General features: G+C 42.3%; 1 protein-coding gene across 2 annotated transcripts in view; it reads left to right on the top strand.

Annotated features, from left to right (window-relative positions):
• The window catches only part of ppp6r2b (protein phosphatase 6, regulatory subunit 2b), a 52,138-nt gene extending 26,957 nt beyond the window's left edge, over positions 1 to 25,181 (top strand). For both annotated transcript variants that reach the window (XM_061970461.2, XM_061970462.2), the window contains 4 exons: positions 1,838 to 1,917; positions 2,033 to 2,243; positions 11,417 to 11,548; positions 24,845 to 25,181. In XM_061970461.2, coding sequence (XP_061826445.2) covers positions 1,838 to 1,917; positions 2,033 to 2,243; positions 11,417 to 11,548; positions 24,845 to 24,881 — 460 coding nt within the window. In that variant the 3' untranslated portion in view covers positions 24,882 to 25,181. The remainder of the gene's footprint in view (positions 1 to 1,837; positions 1,918 to 2,032; positions 2,244 to 11,416; positions 11,549 to 24,844) is intronic.
• Positions 25,182 to 25,536: the final 355 nt, after the last annotated feature.

The following is a 25,536-nucleotide window of genomic DNA, read 5'->3' as shown; positions in this document are numbered from 1 at the left end:
ATGACAAACACATTTCGGGAGAACATCTGCACCTTAACACAACATAAACACAACAGAACAAATACCCAGAATCCCATACAGCCCTGACTCTTCCGGGCTACATTATACACCCCTGCTACCACCAAACCCCCCCCCCCCCCCCCCTCCGTGCGTCGGTTGATGTGGGCGGGGTTTGGTGGTAGCAGGGGTGTATAATGTAGCCCGGAAGAGTCAGGGCTGCATGGGATTCTGGGTATTTGTTCTGTTGTGTTTATGTTGTGTTACGGTGCAGATGTTCTCCCGAAATGTGTTTGTTTTCTTGTTTGGTGTGGGTTCACAGTGTGGCGCATTATTAGTAAGAGTGTTAAAGTTTATACCGCCACCGTCAGTGTAACCTGTGTGGTTGTTGACCAACTATGCCTTGCTGTCGTTTACGTGAGCAAGCAGAAGTCCCATACCACGTGTAGCTAGGCCGGCACGCTGGATGTAGTGGACGCTAAATGCTGTACCATCACGGCACGTTCCAGAGAAGAGTTGCCCTGAATTTCGCAGTATGCTGGAAAAATTGGGAGGTTGACAAGTATGACGCTATCAAGTGCCAGTCAAACAAAACTCGAAACCCTTGGTTTATACATAGCACAAAGCAAAAAAAAACCTTTGTATGCAGTGTCATTTCATTTTAAATTTCAAAAGAATTTTGTGGCTCCCATTGATTTCTTTGATTTGTGAAACTGGTCAAAATGGCTCTTTGAGTGGTAAAGGTTGCCGACCCCTGCACTAGTGGTATACATGACACAGTTTGAGAATCACTGGTCCAAGTCAATGCCACCAAAATCACACTGTCTCTTTAAGACAGGCGTGTCAAACGTATGGCCCAAGGGCCGGATCAGGCCCGCGAACAGGTTTCATCCGGCCCGCGGGATCACTTTGCTGAGTATAAAAATTAACCAGAAATATTTGAATGAAAGAAACAGCTATTCTAAATGTGTCCACTGGGGGTTGCAATAGCAATTCTTTGTATCTTTGTAGATGATGCTACATATGTACAAAATAAACCACATAATGTTAGTGCATCAGTCGAGGAAAATGATCAAACTACATAAATAACATCCTGTAATTTGATTTTGATACACACATTTTTATCTTCATAGATTGAAAATGAACACCTTTGGTAAATGGTGTTCATTTTCAATCTATCGAGATAAAAATGTGTATATCAAAAATATAAATGGGTTATACTTGTATAGCGCTTTTCTACCTTCAAGGTACTCAAAGCGCTTTGACACTATTTCCACATTCACCCATTCACACACACATTCACACACTGATGGCGGCAGCTGCCATGCAAGGTGCTAACCATGACCCATCAGGAGCAAGGGTGAAGTGTCTTGCTCAAGGACACAACGGATGATGTGACTCGGTTGGTAGAAGCTGGGGATCGAACCAGGAACCCTCAGGTTGGCCACTCTCCCAACGGCGCCACGCCATCCCCAATGAGTTGACTGATGAACATTATCACATAATGTATTCAGAAAATAAAAACGACAAATAAAAATAGCCTACTATTATGATTTGTACAATTTCAGAATGTGCTTGTTCTATTTTTAAGGGAAGAAAACAATCTGAAGTTGTCTTTGTTTTTAAGTTATCATGCCGTGATTTTACCAGTCCAGCTCACTTGGGAGTAGATTTTTCTCCATGTGGCCCCCGGTCTAAAATGTGTTTGACACCCCTGCTTTAAGACCTTTCAGTCAATTGTGTATCAAATTGTATCAATGGCCAACTATTGTTTTGTGAGATTAGTGTATCGCTACAGTGCATTTATATCTCACATTTGTGTCTCAATATTTATCTCCAGTTCTGAAACGGGCCCCAGATGTAGTTCCCCTGTGGACTCTGACCTCAGTGGACCCAACAGCACCAAACCAAATCAGAACCGTAAGTTGCAGGGATTTTTGACCACTTGAACATAAACATATAAAATTGAGCAGTTGCTTTTATCTTACCTCCTGTGAGGCATTCAAATCTGTTGATGTTGCTGTGTGTGATCCAGCCTGCGTGTGGAGCGTGTGCGGGGCCAGGAAAGCTCCATTGGTGGCGTCAGATAGCTCCTCGTCCAGCAGCTCTGAAACCGACGAAGAAGAAAGCAAGACGGAGTCGACGTCCACTGAGACGGTAACCACGGAGACCATCAACACAGGCGCTGGCAAGGAGACCATTCGGCTCACCATGGATGCCAAGAATGAGCGGGCTGTGTTCACCAGGTACAGTACTCCTAAAATGCTGAATTCAAGTAGCAACAGTGGATACGAATAAGTTAAAAAAAATATGGCCAGATTTTTTATTGTAAGGAGAGAAAAAGTAATGTTAACACTTCAGCCATGTCCACATGGTTATTTAGTACGTGTATTTGTATTGAACCGTTTCAGTACGGGGGTTCCGGTTCGGTTCGGAACGAGTTTCCACACGGACATATTAAGTAGCGTAACGTACGTTGTGTAAACAATACATGTCCTCTTTTGCGGAGCTGTCAGGGCGGAGTTTCTTAAAGGCCTACTGAAATGCCATTTTCTTATTCAAACGGGGATAGCAGGTCCATTCTATGTGTCATACTTGATCATTTCGCGATATTGCCATATTTTTGCTGAAAGGATTTAGTAGAGAACATCGACGATAAAGTTCGCAACTTTTGGTCGCTGATAAAAAAAGCCTTGCCTGTAGCGGAAGTAGCAGACGAGTAGCGTGACGTCACAGGTTGTGGAGCTCCTCACATCTGCACATTGTTTACAATCATGGCCACCAGCAGCCAGAGCCATTCGGACCATTAATTTGAGCGATGATGAAAGATTCGTGGATGAGGAAAGTGAGAGTGAAGGACTAGAGGACAGTGGGAGCGATTCAGATAGGGAATATGCTGAGAGGCGGGTGGGACCTGATATTCAGCTGGGAATGACTAAAACACTAAATAAACACAAGACATATACAGGTAAAAGCCAGTAAATTAGAATATTTTGAAAAACTTGATTTATTTCAGTAATTGCATTCAAAAGGTGTAACTTGTACATTATATTTATTCATTGCACACAGACTGATGCATTCAAATGTTTATTTCATTTAATTTTGATGATTTGAAGTGGCAACAAATGAAAATCCAAAATTCCGTGTGTCACAAAATTAGAATATTACTTAAGGCTAATACAAAAAAGGGATTTTTAGAAATGTTGGCCAACTGAAAAGTATGAAAATGAAAAATATGAGCATGTACAATACTCAATACTTGGTTGGAGCTCTTTTTGCCTCAATTACTGCGTTAATGCGGCGTGGCATGGAGTCGATGTGTTTCTGGCACTGCTCAGGTGTTATGAGAGCCCAGGTTGCTCTGATAGTGGCCTTCAACTCTTCTGCGTTTTTGGGTCTGGCATTCTGCATCTTCCTTTTTACAATACCCCACAGATTTTCTATGGGGCTAAGGTCAGGGGAGTTGGCGGGCCAATTTAGAACAGAAATACCATGGTCCGTTAACCAGGCACGGGTAGATTTTGCGCTGTGTGCAGGCACCAAGTCCTGTTGGAACTTGAAATCTCCATCTCCATAGAGCAGGTCAGCAGCAGGAAGCATGAAGTGCCCTAAAACTTGCTGGTAGACGGCTGCGTTGACCCTGGATCTCAGGAAACAGAGTGGACCGACACCAGCAGATGACATGGCACCCCAAACCATCACTCATGGTGGAAACTTTACACTAGACTTCAGGCAACGTGGATCCTGTGCCTCTCCTGTCTTCCTCCAGACTCTGGGACCTCGATTTCCAAAGGAAATGCAAAATGTGCATGGTTGGGTGATGGTTTGGGGTGCCATGTCATCTGCTGGTGTCGGTCCACTCTGTTTCCTGAGATCCAGGGTCAACGCAGCCGTCTACCAGCAAGTTTTAGAGCACTTCATGCTTCCTGCTGCTGACCTGCTCTATGGAGATGGAGATTTCAAGTTCCAACAGGACTTGGCGCCTGCACACAGCGCAAAATCTACCCGTGCCTGGTTTACAATTACTGAAATAAATCAAGTTTTTCAAAATATTCAAATTTACTGGCTTTTACCTGTATATACTCTGTTAGCCACAACACAACCAGGCTTATATTTAATATGCCACAAATTAATCCCGCATAACAAACACCTCCCCCCTCCCGTCCATATAACCCGCCAATACAACTCAAACACCTGCACAACACACTCAATCCCACAGCCCAAAGTACCGTTCACCTCCCCAAAGTTCATACAGCACATATATTTCCCCAAAGTCCCCAAAGTTACGTACGTGACATGCACATAGCAGCATGCAAGTACGGGCAAACGATCAAATGTTTGGAAGCCGCAGCTGCATGTGTACTCACGGTACCGCGTCTGCGCATCCAACTCAAAGTCCTCCTGGTAAGAGTCTCTGTTGTCCCAGTTCTCCACAGGCCAATGGTAAAGCTTGACTGTCATCTTTTGGGAATGTAAACAATGAAACACCGGCTGTGTTATCCGGCAAAACAGTCAGGGGGTGCATTCTACGGCGGGGGTGCGTTATCCAGCACAACACCTGCCGCAATACACCGCTTCCCACCTACAGCTTTCTTCTTTGCTGTCTCCATTGTTCATTGAACAAATTGCAAAATATTCACCAACACAGATGTCCAGAATACTGTGGAATTTTGCGATGAAAACGGACGACTTAATAGCTGGCCATCATGCTGTCCCAAAATGTCCGCTACAATCCGTGACGTCACGCGCTGACGTCATCATACCGAGACGTTTTCAGCAGGATATAAATTGCACTTTAGTAAACTAACCCGGCCGTATTGGCATGTGTTGCAATGTTAAGATTTCATCATTGATATATAAACTATCAGACTGTGTGGTTGGTAGTAGTGGCTTTCAGTAGGCCTTTAAATGCCTCAAATGTCCGGCATTTTGAGTTAGGGTTGCGTGTATTTTCAATGTACGTTCAGGGTTAAGAAGGGGTTAAAAACAAAACAAACAGCAGCATTGGTGAGGGAGGGGCAGAGACAGAGAGAGAGAGAGAGTTATGATAAACACGCATGCGTCGCCAGGCTCTGCTTTTTATTCATAGATTTATCACATTTAATTTTTTATTATCTATAGCAGGGGTGTCAAAAGTGTGCCCCGGAGGCCATTTGCGGCCCACAGCTAATGTTTTAAAGGCCCACGGCACATTCTAATAATACTATTAAAATAAACAAAAACATAACAAAAGTGAAATAAAAAAGCTTAAAGGTTAAATGTCATTTAGAAAAAGTTGCAATGTTGACTAATAAAACAAAGCTGTTTTTTTTTCTTTCAAACTGTCATTGCTCAAAACATAATATTGAATCAAAATCAATGTTATTATGAATTATTGACCTATCCAAGGTTCCCATTACTTCACATCAAATATTCCACTAAGAAAAATATTTTTGGTGGAAGATTTTGCAAATTTGGTAAATAAATGACCCCAAAATTTATATTTTGTTGTTTTCTTACTGTACCGAAAATGAACCGAACCGTGACCTCTAAACCGAGGTACGTACCGAACCGAAATTTTTGTGTACCGTTCCACCCCTAATATTTACTGTGTTAAAAAGATCTCCATTCACTTGTGTAGTGTTTTCAAAAGCCTTCTATCCACATAAAAACATATTGACAGGCTGTCATGCGCTCTTTGACCAAACAGAAGCATGAAAAAGCAACCACAGGAGACTTAATTAATGGTCCTGTTCATTAATATAGATGAATTACATGTACAATTATGCGTACTTCTTTTTTTTAAATTTTATTTTCATTTTTTTTAATTTTTTTTATGCGTGCTTCTTAAATCAGCACACTTATTTACAAAGAGTCCTGGGAACAAGGAGTGTTTTCTTTGGATTACCCGTAAAATGAAACTAACACTACTCAACAACGTCATTAACCTCTTAAGGCCCACGCTGTTTGTTTACATGCATTTTTAATTTATCTTTGCTATTTGGGCTTATTGGACCCTAATTAGAATAAAAACTAAGAATCATCTTTTGATATGATGTACTTAGTCCATAAGTACACAAACGTGTACTTCATGTTTAGTGACATGCTAATTCTTATTTTTACACTTTTTTTTTTTTTCCAAATTCCATTGTATGTTATACTCTTCTGACACCACCAGATGGCAGTATAAGTGTCCACATAAGCGGCCATAAGACCCCAATTCAGTAGTGTACCGTATTTTCCGCACCATAAGGCGCCCTGGGTTATAAGCCGCGCCTTCAATGAACGGCATATTTCAAAACTTTGTCCACCTATAAGCCGCCCCGTGTTATAAGCCGCATCTAACTGCGCTAAAGGAATGTCAAAAAAAACAGTCAGATAGGTCAGTCAAACTTTAATAATATATTAAAAACCAGCGTGATGTGGGCGCGCATGGAGTCGTATATCAACATGGACGGAGCTGCGTGAAAAAAGCCACCCGGCCTCTTCGCGTAAACTTCCCTTAACCACTCGCTCATCTTTTCTTCATCCATCCATCCCTTCGAGTTAGCTTTTATGATGACGCCGGCTGGAAAGGTCTCTTTTGGCAAGGTCTTCCTTTTGAATATCACCATGGGTGGAAGTTTCTGGCCATTAGCATGGCAAGCTAGAACCACAGTGAAGGATGACTTCTCATTCCCTGTGGTGCGAATATTCACCGTACGTGCTCCCGTTGTATCCACAGTGCGGTTCACAGGAATATCAGTTGCTGTGAAATAGTAATCCGTGTGCGGATGGAGAGATTGCGTCTTTTCATGAACCGGAAACCTGTCGCTTAGTAGGAGCCATTTTGTGGTCTTTACAGATGTAAACACACAAAGGAAATGAAACGTAATATCCGCGCGCTTCTTCTTCTACGCGGGCGGGTGGTTGCTTACAGTAGAAGAAGAAGCGCTTCCTGTTCTATGGGGGCGGGTGCTTACCTTGGCGGTTGCTTGCGTAGAAGAAGAAGCACTTCCTCTTCTACGGGGAAAAAAGATGGCGGCTGTTTACCGTAGTTGCGAGACCGAAACTTTATGAAAATGAATCTTAATATTAATCCATATATAAAGCGCACCGGGTTATAAGCCGCACGGTCAGCTTTTGAGTAAATTTGTGGTTTTTAGGTGCGGCTAATAGTGCGGAAAATACGGTACCCAATTTTGGAAATAAGAGCTAAAAGGTGCTGTCCACGCATGTGGCCACTAAGCCTTTAGAGGTTTTAATCATGTTCTGTTGCTTTAAAAACATGAGATAATCTCGCTTAAGGCTCTGTATACTCATCCACGTACAACTGCTCAAGCCAGAGGTTTCTGAAAGCTTCGTTTTTAAAGGACAAAAACTAAAATGCATCGACAAATATGCATTTTTAAAAAAAATATCTGATTTGTGTGGACATGGCCTTAAACACCAGTATAATGCAGTTGATAAAACAACTAAATACAGTATACTACTTTTGTCAAACTAATGTTGTATGTTGCTGGGCAGCTTTTGCATTCACTTTGTTGTGTTTGTATTATTTACCATGGCTTTAAATGTGTGTAATTACTTCTAAACACCTATGCTGCCATTTTATTTCAAATATGTTTTCTCCTTAAAGGATTTGTTATTTTTTAACTGCACTGCATTGGTAATTGTATTGTTTTATCTTAACAATGTGTTTTTGTTTTACATTAAAAATGGCATCTTAAATATTTTCCACTGAACATACAGTGGAACCTCAACTGTCGAACGCCTTACAGCCCGTAAAATTTGGTGTTCGACCAAAGTTCCAGTGATTAAAATGTCCCGCACTTTTAATAATGCATGACGTCATCACATCACGTGACCCATTAGTGCACCTCACCAGACCTCATTTCAGCCATCATCAAAGGATTAACTCTGCGTGTGTGTTGTGTTTGTTCTTTGGATGTTTGCGACACTTTTTTTTCTGAAAGAAGGACCATTCCCAACAAGGGGTGTTAAGAGAAGAGCGTGAGAAGAAGAAAAAGAAGAATATGCACTGGGAGTTGAAAGCAGAAAGACTCTTGCGGCGTCCAAGTACTTTTGTCCAGCGTTACACAGTTTTTCCATTGCCATGGAAGATGATCGCCAGTAGCCATGAAGTGCTGCTTCTGTTAAGAGATGTTTAGTGCCGCCACTGGTTTGATTTCGGCGAGTTTTCTACTACTTCCTGTTTCTGTTCCCATTCTGGCTGACTTGATTGGACCCTCAGCCAGTATCAAGCAGCCTTTTGTTTACAAATAACTTTGATTTTGATAATTCTGTGACTGGTGTTGTGTATTTGAGGCACTGACTGCTACATTAGCTCCCCATTCTAGCTGTTGACTGGTTAACTGCGAGTGTGTGTGCGTTTGTTTCAACCTTTTTCATTAAAATAGTGGTTGATTTCATTTTTTAAAGAGAGGAACCACCACCCCGGTCTGCCAATCCAGAGGTACCGCCCCCGATCTCTTTAAGAAGGGGAACCGGAGGGTGTGTTCCAACTATCGTGGGATCACACTCCTCAGCCTTCCCGGTAAGGTCTATTCAGGTGTACTGGAGAGGAGGCTACGCCGGATAGTCGAACCTCGGATTCAGGAGGAACAGTGTGGTTTTTGTCCTGGTCGTGGAACTGTGGACCAGCTTTATACTCTCGGCAGGGTCCTTGAGGGTGCATGGGAGTTTGCCCAACCAGTCTACATGTGTTTTGTGGACTTGGAGAAGGCATTCGACCGTGTCCCTCGGGAAGTCCTGTGGGGAGTGCTCAGAGAGTATGGGGTATCGGACTGTCTGATTGTGGCAGTCCGCTCCCTGTATGCTCAGTGCCAGAGCTTGGTCCGCATTGCCGGCAGTAAGTCGGACACGTTTCCAGTGAGGGTTGGACTCCGCCAAGGCTGCCCTTTGTCACCCATTCTGTTCTGAACTTTTATGGACAGAATTTCTAGGCGCAGTCAAGGCGTTTAGGGGATCTGGTTTGGTGGCTGCAGGATTAGGTCTCTGCTTTTTGCAGATGATGTGGTCCTGATGGCTTCATCTGGCCAGGATCTTCAGCTCTCACTGGATCGGTTCGCAGCCGAGTGTGAAGTGACTGGGATGAGAATCAGCACCTCCAAGTCCGAGTCCATGGTTCTCGCCCGGAAAAGGGTGGAGTGCCATCTCCGGGTTGGGGAGGAGATCTTGCCCCAAGTGGAGGAGTTCAAGTACCTCGGAGTCTTGTTCACGAGTGAGGGAAGAGTGGATCGTGAGATCGACAGGCGGATCGGTGCGGCGTCTTCAGTAATGCGGACGCTGTATCGATCCGTTGTGGTGAAGAAGGAGCTGAGCCGGAAGGCAAAGCTCTCAATTTACCGGTCGATCTACGCTCCCATCCTCACCTATGGTCATGAGCTTTGGGTTATGACCGAAAGGACAAGATCACGGGTACAAGCGGCCGAAATGAGTTTCCTCCGCCGGGTGGCGGGGCTCTCCCTTAGAGATAGGGTGAGAAGCTCTGCCATCCGGGGGGAGCTCAAAGTAAAGCCGCTGCTCCTCCACATGGAGAGGAGCCAGATGAGGTGGTTCGGGCATCTGGTCAGGATGCCACCCGAACGCCTCCCTAGGGAGGTGTTTAGGGCACGTCCGACCGGTAGGAGGCCACGGGGAAGACCCAGGACACGTTGGGAAGACTATGTCTCCCGGCTGGCCTGGGAACGCCTCGGGGTCCCACAGGAAGAGCTGGACGAAGTGGCTCGGGAGAGGGAAGTCTGGGCTTCCCTTCTTAGGCTGCTGCCCCCGCGACCCGACCTCGGATAAGCGGAAGAAGATGGATGGATGGATGGATGGATGATTTCATTTTATACGTGTAATGTTACAAAATTAGATGCATCAGCGACACCCTTCCTCATTCGTCATTAAGCTTAAGAGAGTGTTTACAGTGTTGTTTATTTGACTTATGCTCATACTTGTATGACAGTTAATAATGTTAAAATGTAACTTAAAACATTGTCTGTACAGTTAATAAAGGACTTAAGATGGCCACGTTTTGGAGTCTGGAACAAATTATTTAAACATTTTGGAAAATTTTTGTCTGAAAACCCAAACAAAACGGAGATCGACCAGCGTCACAAAACGGATTCTGTTCGACTGTGGAGGTTCCACTGTGCTACACTATCAATCTTTACGATCTGTGTTTGTCTCTAATAGTCCGTCCCTCCTTTTATCCCTCAAAGCTGTCTCCCCCCTTATGTTGCTCTTCTGATATCACCCCTTCCTGTCTCATTTCCCCCTCAGAGTATTCAGACCAGCCAATAGACGGTATGTGAAGTGTGATGATTTCCTTCAGTTTGCAAAAGCAAAATGCCATCCATCACGACAACAAATAATTACGTCCTGCGTGTTTTGGTTTTGCTTGTTGCCTTGAACAGGAAGCGTGCAACTATCTCTTGTCATCATCCAAGACAAAAATGAAAGCCCCCGTTTCCACTGCACAGTCTCTATTTGGGTTGAACTCTGCTTCTACTAATCTGAATGTTGCGTGGTCTTCCAATACAACACAGTACAGAGAGACACAAATAAAAAGCAAGACATTTTTTTTCTTCTCATATTTTATCGATATGAATTGTGCAACAAGACTGACGCCATCAAGGAAACAAATCTGCGGATTATAATAAACCAGCATCCTGGGCAGGACCAGACAGGGTAAGCTAACATTAGCATGTGTGTTTATTTTTTGTCAATTCTAGCTCACATTTACACGCTAAATGAATGCTTATTTGGCGACCAGCATCGATTTGGCATGCTTACAACCCCAATGACCGGTTACAATTTGTAGCTCGTGCATGCATTTGCCAAGGGAAACGCATCAATAGCGGGTGCGGCCGTGGCCAGACAAGTAGTTACCGTGCAGTGGAAAAGGCGCTTAATTCATAGGTGGACTGCACTAACTCCAAAATGACATCAGTTAGTCCTAATACCCAACACAAGCCTCTTATTATCAGTTGCATCATGTAGCAACCCAAAGTGTATCTGTTTAACACGTTTGGGGTTTTTAAAAATCGTGTCATTTTCTTATTTTGCAGTGAACAACTAGCTAGTGTCAAGTGTTCCAGCCAGCATCTTCTCTGTAGTGATCAATCGAACGGACAATGAATTACAGAGCATTTCCTTTTTGTACTTTAGAGCAACAGCACTAACAGTTTGTCACATTGCATGCATTTGAACAACCCAGTTTATGGAAATGTTCTATGAATCGAGGCATTAGCACGCAAGCTACTAACAAATTGATACCCAACAAGCATGGATTTGCTAAAACGATCAAAGGAGAAGTTGGGGAAAACTGCCGTAATCAGGGTAGTGGACAGCCTTGTGGGTGTTTGGGAAAGCCAATAATGGTGGTAAAGTTGACCAGTTTGATTGCGTACTTATTGTCCGCTTTGCTCAGAAAACTGCTTTTGTTTTGCAGTCAAACAGATAAGATGGCAGCTGAGGACAAAGGAACAGGAAATGAGGCAGACGTGGAACATGGGAGGAAACACGAAGACTGTGCAGGCCCAGTGAACACTAGTCCTACCCAGCAGTCTGCTGCTGTCATACAGTAAGTACGTTGGCCTGGGATTGTGTATCCTACATCAATTGTTTGACAGAGGCCCTGAACAATACCTGTCCAACTTTGTATTTGAAAACTAGGAAAATCTCACCAAAAATTTGGAACATTTTTGGAAAGTAAAAGTTGAGAATAGTGATGGGTTGATGAGGCGTCATGAAGCGTTTTGACACATTGCAAAACTGTATCGATACTGTGTCGATACTGTGTCACTAAATACTGACATCTGCTGGACATTAAAAATCCCTACAGGCAACCTATGGACCGACTCAACTGACACTGATTTGATGCCCTAGTACAGGGGTCACCAACCTTTTTGAAACCAAAAACTACTTCTTGGGTACTGATAAATGCGAAGGGCTACCAGTTTGATACACACTTAAATAAATAAATATATTGTCATTTGTAAGTTACACGTAAGTGTGATTTAAACAAGAATAGCTAAATAAATACATTTATATATATAAAAAAATGGGTATTTCTGTCTGTCATTCCGTCATACATTTGTTTTCCTTTTACGGAAGGTTTTTTGTAGAGAATAAATGATGAAAAAAACACTTAATTGAACGGTTTAAAAGAGGAGAAAACACGAAAAAAATTAAAATAAAATTTTGAAACAGTGTATCTACAATTTTGACTCTTTAAAATTCAAAATTCAACCTACAAAAAGAAGAGAAAAACTAGCTAATTTGAATCTTTTTGAAAAAATTAAAAAAAGAATTTATGGAACATCATTAGTCATTTTTCCTGATTAGGATACATTTTAGAATTTTGATGACATGTTTTAAATTGGTTAAAATCCAATCTGCACTTTGTTAGAATATTTAACAAATTGGACCAAGCTATATTTCTAACAAAGACAAATCAGTATTTCTTCTAGATTTTCCAGAACAAAAATTTTAAAAGAAATTCAAAATACTTTGAAATAAGATTTACATTTGATTCTACAGATTTTCTAGATTTGCCAGAATAATTGTTTTGAATTTTAATCATAGTAAGTTTGAAGAAATATTTCACAAATATTCTTCGTCGAAAAACCAGAAGCTAAAATATTTATTATTCTTTACAATAATAATAAAAAAATTTTTTTACTTGAACATTGATTTAAATTGTCAGGAAAGAAGAGGAAGACATTTAAAAGGTAAAAAGGTACCGGTATATTTGTTTAAAAATCCTAAAATCATTTTTAAGGTTGTATTTTTTTCTCTAAAATTGTATTTCTAAAAGTAATAAGAAGCAAAGTAAAAAATAAATGAATTTATTTAAACAAGTGAAGACCCATTCATCCATCCATTTTCTACCGCTTATTCCAAGTGAAGACCAAGTCTTTCAAATATTTTCTTGGATTTTCAAATTCTATTTGAGTTTTGTCTCTTTTAGAATTAAAAATGTGGAGCAAAGCGAGACCAGCTTGCTAGTAAATAAATACAATTTAAAAAATAGAGGCAGCTCACTGGTAAGTGCTGCTCTTTGAGCTATTTTTAGAACAGGCCAGCAGGCGACTGATCTGGTCCTTACAGGCACCGCGTTGGTGACCGCGTTGGTGACCCCTGCCCTAGTATATACAATAATATAAACCAAGTCATTGTATTTCATTTAGGATTATTTCATATCTTCATTTAAATAAAAATATATTTTTATCTTTTTTAGATACAATCAATAAATAATGTGAACATGTATCATAACATGGAAATCTAAGAGAACGTGTTGTGGATGATTGTGGACTGGGAATTTTTTTAATTTAATTTTTTTACACATTTTTATTTAAAAAAAAAAAAAGGTTTTTCCGACGTATTACATTTTAGACGATTTCTCTTCTTAGTTATTATTTCTCCGGCTGTAGAAAAGACACGCTCACAGGGCACAGAGGAGGCGACACAGTTGGCATATCGGTCACGTGACCAAAACAGCTCATGATCGGTCACGTGACTTTCTAAAACCGACACAGGGTTTCGCTCTATGAGCTCGACGCATGCGCCGATGCATCGGTGTTGCCGGACCCATCACTAGTTGAGAATAATGTTGTCTTGTTTGTATTGAGTTGAGTTGTTTAAATGACATGAATATTAAATGTGACTTAAATTCACAAACATGAATGAAATACACTTTTTATAATACTCCACATCAGTTTTACGGATGCGATGTGCGTTGCGTTAATTACGTCAAGTGCGTCAACGTGATAGTATGAGTGCTTGCTAAGGTTGAGCGTCGATGGGAACCAGGATTTCAGTCCTGTAGCCCAGTGTCTTTCACCCACACTAGTGTGCCGTGGGAGATGATCTAATTCCACCTATTTGGGTTAAAAATATTTTATGCCAACCAGTAATTGTAGTCTGCAAGTGTCTGTGCTGTCTAGAGCTCGGCAGAGTAACCAAGTAATACTCTTCCATATCAGTAGGTGGAAGCAGGTAGCTAGTTGCTTTGTAAACGTCGTATCTAATGCTTAAACCAAAAATAAACAAAAGGTGAGTACCCCTAAAAAAGGCATGGAAGCTTAGGGATGGCTATGGAAAACGAAACTACAACTGAACTGGCTACAAGTAAACAAAAACAGAATGCTGGATGACAGCAAAGACTTACAGCGTGTGGAGCAGACGGCGTCCACAAAGTACATCCGTACATGACATGGCAATCAACAATTTCCACACAAGGAAGGTTAGCGTCCGCACTATTGATTGCTAAAACAAAAGCAGGTGCGTGGAATATTGCTCAAAGGAAGACATGAAACTGCTACAGGAAAATACCAACAAAACAGGAAAAGCCACCAAAATAGGAGCGCAAGACAAGAAGTAAAACATTACCCACAGGAAAACAGCAAGAAACTCCAAATAAGTCAGGGTGTGATGTGACAGTACACCTACTTTGAGACAAGAGCTATAGTGATGCATGCTTGGTTATGCTTTAAAGCAGTGTTTTTCTACCTTTTTTGAGTCAAGGCACATTTTTTTCATAGAAAAAATGCGGAGGCACACCACCAGCAGAACTCATTAAAAACTGAAACTCAGCACCCGATATTGACTATAAAAAGTCGTCGTCGCAATTGTAGTATATGACTTTAAAGCATAACCAAGCATGCATCACTATAGCTCTTGTCTCAAAGTAGGTGTACTGTCACCACCTGTCACATCACACCCTGACTTATTTTGAGTTTTTTAGTGTTTTAGTTCTTGTCTTGCGCTCCTATTTTGGTGGCTTTTTCTCTTTTTTTGGTATTTTCCTGTAGCAGTTTCATGTCGTCCTTTGAGCGATATGTCCCGCATCTTCTTTGTTTTAGCAATCAAGAATATTTCAGTTGTTTTTATCCTTCTTTGTGGGGACATTGTTGATTGTCATGTTCGGATGTACTTTGTGGACGCCATCTTTGCTCCACAGTAAGTCTTTGCTGTCGTCCAGCATTCTGTTTTTGTTTACTTTGTAGCCAGTTCAGTTTTAGTTTCGTTCTGCATAGCCTTCCCTAAGCTTCAATGCCTTTTCTTAGGGGCACTCACCTTTTGTTTATTTTTGGTTTAAGCATTAGACACCTTTTTACCTGTACCCTGCCTCCCGCTGTTTCCGACACCTACAAAGCAAATAGCTACCTGCTGCCACCTACTGATATGGAAGAGTATTACACTACCGAGCTCGAGACAGCACAGACACTCAACAACAACACATAATTTGCAGACTATAATTACTGGTTTGCAAAAAATATTTTTAACCCAAATAGGTGAAATTAGATCATCTCCCACGGCACACCAGACTGTATCTCACGGCACACTAGTGTACCGCGGCACAGTGGTTGAAAAACACTGCTTTAAAGTCATATCCAACAATTGCAACAATTACTTTTTACTGTCAATATCAACTACCAATTTTACATTTTTAATGATTTCTGCTGGTGATGTGCCTCCGCATTTTTTCAATGAACAAAAATGTGCCTTGGCTCCAAAAAGGTTGAAAAACACTGTCGTAGCCCTCGATTTCTAGTTTCCAGCTTGGCGAGCAGCTAACTGTGGAGCCGCTTAACTAAGTCAGTGTTTTTCAACCTTTTTGGAGCTAAAGCACATTTTTTTAATTGAAAAAAATCCCGAGGCACACCACCAGCAGGAAATGTTAAAAATGAAACTCCTTAGCTTATATTGACAATATAAAGTCGTTCTCATCAAATACCTGACACAATTGTTCAATATGAATTTAAACTACAAACCCTGTTTCCATATAAACATAACCCCAAATAAAAGGGTACTTTTCAATATTTTGTTGAGAATCCTTTGCAGTCTGAAGTCTGTGACCCATGGACATCATCCTGCCTTGTGATGCTTTGCCAGGCCTTTATTGCAGCTTTGTGGGTCTTTCTGCTTTAGGTATTGTCTTGAGCAAGTGAAATGCGTGCTCAATTGGTTTGAGATCTGGTGATTGACTCGGCCATTGCAGAATATTCCACTTCTTTGCTTTAATAAAACTCCTGGGTTGCTTTTGCAATATGTTTTGGATTATTGTCCATCTGTACTGTGAAGCGCCGTCCAATCAAGTTTGCTGCATTCGGCTGAATCTGAGCAGAAAGTATATTCCTATACACTAGAGATGCGCGGATAGGCAATTATTTCATCCGCAACTGCATCAGAAAGTCGTCAACCATCCGCCATCCACCCGATCTAACATTTAATCAGAACCGCACCCGCCCGTTGTTATATATCTAATATAGACGATGCAAGGCATTAGTGAGGTTATAAAGCTTTTGCCTGTTAAAGAAAGGAGACTGATCCAATGCAGCACAGACATTCGCGTGCCACGCTGTCACGGCCCAGACGCACACCAGTGCGCAATCATATGGGAGCCGCGCTGAGCGCACCTCCAAGCGCGTCTCGCTGCCGGCGACGGCCGGGTATGGGCCCGACGCTCCAGCGCCATCCATCTTCAGGGCTAGTTGATTCGGCAGGTGGGTTGTTACACACTCCTTAGCGGGTTCCGACTTCCATGGCCACCGTCCTGCTGTCTATATCAACCAGGGTGAGCCCCACCCCTTTCGTGAGCGCACTGCGCGCGGAGTGACCCCTGTTACGCGCCCCCGGCCACGGGGGTGGCGGGCAGGTAAGCTGCTTACCTGCTGCGCGTGACGCCGGCCGCGGCGAAGGCGGACGAGGCGGGGTGTCGGTGCGGTGGTGACCCTGGACGTGCGTCGGGCCCTTCTCGCGGATCGCCTCAGCTACGGCTCCCGGTGGGGCCCTCTCGGGGGAAGGGGCCTCGGTCCCGGACCCCGGCGAGGCGTCCCTTCTCCGCTCCGTAAAAGTGTCCATCTCTTTTTTTTTTTTTCTTCTGTTGTGGCATATGCTGCAGGTGCCTGCTCGTTTTTCGTATGTGGGTAACAACATTTAACTATGTATATATATTTACCAATTGGTTTAACTGCCACCGCCTGAATCTATTTAAAATCTCATTTTTTTTTTTATTTCAACCGCCCGACCCGACCCGACCCGCAGATAAAATCTAATTTTTTTTTTATTTCAACCGCCCGTTCCGCGGATAATCCGCGGACTCCGCGGTTGTGTCCGCAAAGCGCGCATCTCTACTATACACTAAAGAATTCATCCGACTGCTTCTGTCACATGATCAATAAACCCAAGTGACCCGGTGCCTGTGGAAGACCTGCATGCCCACGCCATCACACTGCCTCCACCATGTTTTACACAACATGTGTGCTTTGGATCATGAGCTGTTCCAATCCTTCTCATCATTCTGGCACAGGTTGATCTTAAGTCTCATCTGTCCAAAGAATGCTGTTCCAGAACTGGGCTGGCTTCTTCACGTGTTTTTTTTTTTTGGCAAAGTCATTTCTGGCCTTTCTATTTTTGTGGCCGATTAATGGTTTCCAGCTTGTGGTGAATCCTCATGAAGTCTTCTCTTTATGGTAGACTTAGATAGTGATACACCTACTTCCTGGATAGTGTTCTTCACTGGAGTGGATGTTGTGAAGGGGTTTTTCTTCACCGTGGAAAGGATTCTGCGATCCTCCACCACTGTCTTCCATGGACATCCAGGCCTTTTTTGAGTTCCTAAGCTCACCAGTGCACTCTTTTTAAAAAAAAGAGTGTACCAAACGGTTGATTTGGCCACGCTTAACATTTCTGCTATCTCTCTGATGGATTTCTTCTTTTGTCAGCCTCAGGATGGTCTGTTTCACCTCCATTGAGAGCTACTTTGACATACCTGCCAACTTTTGAAATCAGAAAAACCTAGTAGCCAGGGTCCAGGGGCCGCAGGCCCCGGTAGGTCCAGGACAAAGTCCTGGTGGAGGGTTCAGGGCTTCGCCCCCCGACGCAAAATGATTATTAGCATTCAGACAAATGTTGCTAAAACCATCACTTTTCTATCAGTCACAGTGACTTTTCAAAACAAAAATATTACAGCAAAAATCATATGGGTTGATTGACATGTTTATTCTGTAAGCTAACTTCAATAGTTTGAAATTATTTTGACAGTTAATGCCAGTTATCCTGTCAACCTTTCACAAGACTTCAATTTGTTAATTGAAAGTATAAACAGTATAAACACTTTTTACAGTAAACAAATGGTAAAACAGTACTAAACAATTCCATAAAAAAAAGAATTGGTGTCATTATTAACTTTCTGTCCAAGCTTGTATAATCTACTGCCTTGTTCAATTGTAAAAAATATTCTGTGCCTAAAATTCACATTTCTATCACAATTATCATACTGTAAACATGGTAAGCTAACTTCATTCAAATTAATAGTCCTGTCAATAGCATGGAATTACAATTCAAATGTAGTTTTTTTGTAAGCCTTTCAAAAGAATTCAAAATATGAAAAATTAATGAAAATGAATTTAAGCCATCAGACACTTGAAAAGTGGCACATCACATCTCTAATGTAATCATTTGAACTTTTCAACAGAAATAGCACTGCAAAAATATTAAGGACATACTTCTGTATTTTGGTAGTTATGCTGTCAACATTTAACAAGATTTCTTCAACTTGGACTTGAAAGCATAAATAGTATAAACACTTTTAACAGTATAACAGTACTAAACAATTCCAATAGATAACATTGGTGTCATTACCTTTTTGTGGCTAAAATCCAAATTTATTCTATCAGATTGATCATACTGCAAAAATAAATGGGTTATGATAAATGGGTTGTACTTGTATAGCGCTTTTCTACCTTTAAGGTACTCAAAGCGCTCTGACACTACTTCCACATTTACCCATTCACACACACATTCACACACTGATGGAGGGAGCTGCCATGCAAGGCGCTAACCAGCACCCATCAGGAGCAAGGGTGAAGTGTCTTGCTCAGGACACAACGGACATGACGAGGTTGGTACTAGGTGGGGATTGAACCAGGGACCCTCGGGTTGCGCACGGCCACTCTTCCACTGCGCCACGCCGTCCCTTGATATGGTAACTTTATGATAAGTTTACTTGAAGTGGCATAAAACACTGAAAGTGATTGTTCCTATAACCCCTTTGTTTTAAATGTTTTATGCCACTTCAAGTTGTCAAAGACGTGCTGTGAAATACAGCCGACAGGATTGCGCACCAAACACGAAGCAAGGCCAAAGTGCATGCATGGTGCAGGAGAACAAAGGACTTCTTTCATTTAAGGTTTGTGATAAACCATCAAACTCATTCGTTAAAAGGACTCTATAGTAATATAAATTGAGTTTTTCTGGACATTATCATGCAAGAAAAGTTTATTTTTGGGACCACGATCACCGCGTAATGATTTTTAAAGGTTGCATTACAAACATTTAACTGTCCCATGTGATCAGCCAGTGCGATTGGAAGTCCATGCTCAATTATTGCCTCCGTAAATAAAACTTCGGCATTTATCACATCCAAAGAATCTGTTTGGGCGACGAAAAACGTTGAAAGTTTTCCACTTGTATCGCTAGCAACGGCATTAGACTTGTGTTTTTTTGTCCCAACGTGGTCTTTTACATCGCTAATTCCTCCGTGTCCGATCGAAAAATCTTGTCTGCACAAGGTGCAATTCGCGTAGTTTTCACCCTTTTTTTTTTTAATTAATGAAAAACCGTATTTTTTATCACTGCAACCGTAACCCGGAATAGGTTGATGAAAACCGTACTAATTACGGGAAAACTGGAGTAGTTGGCAGGTATGCTTTGACCACATGTTGTGTGTTCACAGCAACAACTTCCAAATGCAAACGCCACTACTGACATTTGAACTGCTTAATGGATGACAGGTCAACAAAGGAAGAGCCCCATACAGCCTTGTTATTTTTGGCAGGATTCTGAGTCAATTGTCCAAATTAAGAGGCGGCTGCATATCAAAGAACTCATTTCCTAAACCCTTGCTCTAATTTGGATGTGAATACTCTCAAATTACAGCTGAGAGTCTGCACTTTAAGCCTATATTGATTATAGAAATGTAATCTGAGTATTTTGTTGTAAACCACTCTAATAAAACTTGGGTCACGAGCCAAATATGTGCTGTGAACTCTGACCCCCACATCGCCACTTAAAGACATAGATGTGCAACGTAAATAGGGAAGATTGATCCATATATCTGTAGTGTCGATACCAAGGTTAGTGTCAGTATATTTCTAAACTATTTTTGTTGTTTTTGCTAATGTTTACAAACTCAGGGAATACGTGCCTGGAAACAGGAGGCCTTTGAAGAAAAAACCCAAAATATTTACATCAGTAAAAGTACTTTTTGCTTTGGTTCATATAAACATTATTTTTTTTACCTTGCCTCTTAAAATCATCCAAATTCCAAGGATGCCCAACCCTAATGCTAGCAAATTTTGATTTGAGTAATACCATTTATTGTCCTAGTGCAGGGGTCGGCAACCCAAAATGTTGAAAGAGCCATATTGGATCAAAAATACATAAAACTAATCTGTCTGGAGCCGCAAAAAATGAAAGTAATGAAGGCAACACATGATGTGTCTATATTAGCTACAGTAGCCTACTATCAAAATGATGTCGCAGGCTGAAGCAAATTTGTTGACAGAAATGTTGAAATATAATATTTATTCTACACACTTTTACAACATTAGAAATAAGGCTGCAGCTAACGATTATTTTTCTATCGATTAATCCATAGATTATTTTTTCGATTTATCGGTTAATCTATAGATTATTTTTTTCGATTAATCTATAGATTATTTTTCCTTTTACCAATTGTTTTTTTTATTTAAAATGAAGATGAAAAAATAAATGTAGGCCAGTTTTTTCAAACGGCATGACTTTTATTTACAAAAAAAAAAAGTATGGCCACTCAGTCAACATTGACAACAACATGACAAAATATTCTGTAACAATGTAAACATTTAAAACTTAACATTTAACACAATTAAAAGTAGCTTATTTGCTTTTTAATGTGCAAATATAAAAGTAAACATCCAGTGTAAATCTTAATATTCTGCAATAGTATAAACCTATCTACCTTTAAGGACAAAACACCACAAGATTAACATGCTGTAAAAAATCAATCAATTATCAATCCCATAATTTACAATTATTAATTAGGCTATCAAACTCTTAACCATTAAACAAGTCCAGAACATGGACACATCTTTTCCCTTTAAGTTAAAACAGATTTTAAATAAATTGTCTCAACATAAATGCACCAAGATACATATAAAATACATTTAAACCCAGAAACACAATAGATAAATGCAGCAGAAAACCAAGTATGCAAATACATAAATACCCAACCAATTAACCACCTATTTAGATACATATTTAAAATCCATATTCAATATAAATATATTATTAATTTAGCAGTGAAACACTCAATCTTAAACGCTGTCTACTGGTAGAAAAATGCCCCTTTTTCTATGCCCTCACCAGCAGCCAATGATCCAACACAGTTAAATCCAACACTTGAAGTTGAGCGACTTCACCCTCCTGATGAAGCAAACTGCTCCAACATTTATCAAACTAAGCAAAGAATATCAACACTAAACAACAGTTACACAAAACACCGTGTGTATTTAGCCTCCAGACTAAGCACGCTACATGCACACAACTCCCCCGCCGAATTATATACATTTCCTGGGGTTGCCTAGGTGAATAGGGATGCGGATGTGCTCTAAGATAAAATATTATTTTATTAAGTGGGGTTTGGCTGGTTGCTAAGCAGCCACGGTTGCGAGCTCGCGCGTCATCCGACGAGACAGCTGTTCGCCGCTACAACATTATAAGGCCGTTTATTGAAATACTCCCACACTTTTGACGACTTTTGGCGTGCTTTTTTCCCCTCACTCGCACCGTCTGCTTTGCGCTCCGCCATGACGGTAGTGTGACGTAAATATGCGACGCGTCGACGCACAAAAACGGCGTAGACGTATTTACGTAACCGATGACGTCGACTACGTCGACGCGTCGTTTCAGCCTTAATTAGAAAGCATTAGTAAATCAGAGGCTACTCAGAAGGTGAGATAACTCCTGGAAATGATTGGCTTTTAATGGCCAAAGGTATAGATGTTGTCTGGAACAACATGGCACACAAACAACTATGAGAAATGCAGCCAATATTACATACAGATCATGTGTCATGAGACATGCACATATAAATCAAATTAAGAGGACATCAAGGAAATTAAATGATCTCAAATAGAGCTACAAATGAGGCATAATGATGCAATATCTACATGCAGCTAGCCTAAATAGCATGTTAGCATTGATTAGCTTGCAGTTATACACCGACCAAATATGCCTGATTAGCACTCCAACAAGTCAATAACATCAACAAAGATCACCTTTGTGCATTCACGCACAGTATAAGACGTTTGGTGGACAAAATGAGAAAAAGAGGGAGTTTAAGATTTTACATGTAAACAAACTGTTGCGTCACGGTCCACACTATGGTGAGTTCAAGAACTGCCGAAATGAGTAGGACAAAAGGATTTTGACCATCTAGTGTCGTCAGTGAAGCATACACACAAACATATTCAACAGTGGTAGTTCTAACAATTGGGAAGGTTTGTGTCATGTTTGTGAAAAAAAAAAATTCCCCATCTTTTTACATTTTCAATCCTTTTTTAAAAAGGCTCCAGGGAGCCACTAGGGCGGCACTAAAGAGCTGACCCCCGTCCTGGTGCATTCAGGGCTTAATTGAAACATGATTTGTATTACGAAGCAAGCCACTATTTGAGGAAATATTCAAAGAAATATTCAAAGTGGTATGAATGCCATCCATCCATCTTCTTCCGCTTATCCGAGGTCGGGTCGCGGGGGCAGCAGCCTAAGCAGGGAAGTCCAGACTTCCCTCTCCCCAGCCACTTCGTCCAGCTCCTCCCGGGGGATCCCGAGGCGTTCCCAGGCCAGCCGGGAGGCATAGTCTTCCCAACGTGTCCTGGGTCTTCCCCGTGGCCTCCTACCGGTCGGACGTACCCTAAACACCTCCCGAGGGAGGCGATCGGGTGGCATCCTGACCAGATGCCCGAACCACCTCATCTGGCTCCTCTCCATGTGGAGGAGCAGCGGCTTTACTTTGAGCTCCTCCCGGATGGCAGAGCTTCTCACCCTATCTCTAAGGGAGAGCCCCGCCACCCGGCGGAGGAAACTCATTTCGGCCGATTGTACCCGTGATCCTGGCCTTTCGGTCATAACCCAAAGCTCATGACCATAGGTGAGGATGGGAACGTAGATCGACCGGTAAATTGAGAGCTTTGCCTTCCGGCTCAGCTCCTTCTTCACCACAACGGATCGATACAGCGTCCGCATTACTGAAGACGCCGCACCGATCCGCCTGTCGATCTCACGATCCACTCTTCCCTCACTCGTGAACAAGACTCCGAGGTACTTGAACTCCTCCACTTGGGGCAGGGTCTCCTCCCCAACCCGAAGATGGCATTCCACCCTTTTCCGGGCGAGAACCATGGACTCGGACTTGGAGGTGCTGATTCTCATCCCAGTCGCTTCACACTCGGCTGCGAACCGATCCAGCGAGAGCTGAAGATCCTGGCCAGATGAAGCCATCAGGACCACATCATCTGCAAAAAGCAGAGACCTAATCCTGCAGCCACCAAATTAGATCCCCTCAACGCCTTGACTGCGCCTAGAAATTCTGTCCATAAAAGTTATGAACAGAATGGGTGACAAAGGGCAGCCTTGGCGTAGTCCAACCCTCACTGGAAACGTGTCCGACTTACTGCCGGCAATGCGGACCAAGCTCTGACACTGATCATACAGGGAGCGGACCGCCAAAATCAGACAGTCCGATACCCCATACTCTCTGAGCACTCCCCACAGGACTTCCCGAGGGACACGGTCGAATGCCTTCTCCAAGTCCACAAAACACATGCACCCTCAAGGACCCTGCCGAGAGTATAGAGCTGGTCCACAGTTCCACGACCAGGACGAAAACCACACTGTTCCTCCTGAATCCGAGGTTCGACTATCCGGCGTAGCCTCCTCTCCAGTACACCTGAATAGACCTTAATGGGAAGGCTGAGGAGTGTGATCCCACGATAGTTAGAACACACCCTCCGGTTCCCCTTCTTAAAGAGAGGAACCACCACCCCGAGGTACCAATCCAGAGGTACCGCCCCCGATGTCCACGCGATGCTGCAGAGTCTTGTCAACCAAGACAGCCCCACAGCATCCAGAGCCTTAAGGAACTCCGGGCGGATCTCATCCACCCCCGGGGCCTTGCCACCGAGGAGCTTTTTAACTACCTCAGCAACCTCAGCCCCAGAAATAGAAGAGCCCACCACAGATTCCCCAGGCACTGCTTCCTCATAGGAAGACGTGTTGGTGGGATTGAGGAGGTCTTCGAAGTATTCCCTCCACCGATCCACAACATCCGCAGTCGAGGTCAGCAGAACACCATCCTCACCATACACGGTGTTGACACTGCACTGCTTCCCCTTCCTGAGGCGGCGGATGGTGGTCCAGAATCGCTTCGAAGCCGTCCGGAAGTCGTTTTCCATGGCTTCCCCGAACTCCTCCCATGTCCGAGTTTTTGCCTCCGCATGTCATGTTTGTAAAAAAAAAAAATTCCCCATCTTTTTACATTTTCAATCCTTTTTTAAAAAGGCTCCAGGGAGCCACTAAAGAGCTGGCCCCCGTCCTGGTGCATTCAGGGCTTAATTGAAACATGATTTGTATTACGAAGCAAGCCACTATTTGAGGAAATATTCAAAGTGGTATGAATGCTTAGAATGTAAATAATTGTAGTCCATAGCAAGTTGTCACATCTCATAGAGCATTTGTAGCTGCAGGCTGAAATGCTGCTTTACTGATTATTGTCATGAGCCAGTTACTGTTGACCTCAGCAAATCTATCCTTTCTGTCTTGAAACTTGCAGAGAGAAGCAGCCTTCCACCAACGGACCGGCAAAGTGAAACAAACTCGCTCAAAGGCGGACCATTCAACAAACAGCCATGCATTCTTTGAATCCTCTTAGACCCCGTCAAGATTTGTTTCTATGTGTTTAGAGAGGTTGAGCTCACACGCTCCCAGATAGTCTGACATCAACTTCCATTCACTGAACTGCACAAATCAAGTTACATATTCATGCTGGGAAAAAAAACATTGTCAAGATTGTGGCAAATTCTGAATAGAATCCGATCCTGGTCCTGTATTAAACACGGCTTTAGAGCGTTTGACTGTTGATAGCAAATAAATCACAAAACTATAGTGGCCATCTTTACTATTGAGAGTTTTAATTGACATGCCATGCAAACATGTGGTCCAGACTTGTTTTGAACACACATTTTGTCCAGAGCAAACCGGCCGTATCGCCACTTCCTCCTTCCAGCTTTGACGGATTCCTCTAGTTTGTGTGTTTCTGTCTGTGCGTAGATGATGATGTGTGTGTGTGTGTGTGTGTGTGTGTGTAAGTGAGCTCTGTCTGACATGCAGAGTGTAATCTCAGGTCAAAGAAGAGGTATGCAGATAAAAGGAAAGCACACCTGTGTATCACACACATACACAGTTCATTTACACACGTATATGTACACACACACACACACACAAATATACATATACATACTTTCA

Source organism: Nerophis lumbriciformis, linkage group LG10, assembly GCF_033978685.3.
Source record: "Nerophis lumbriciformis linkage group LG10, RoL_Nlum_v2.1, whole genome shotgun sequence".
NCBI lineage: Eukaryota > Metazoa > Chordata > Actinopteri > Syngnathiformes > Syngnathidae > Nerophis > Nerophis lumbriciformis.
Note: the sequence above shows the minus strand (reverse complement) of the source record. Positions and strands in the feature narration are given on the sequence as shown.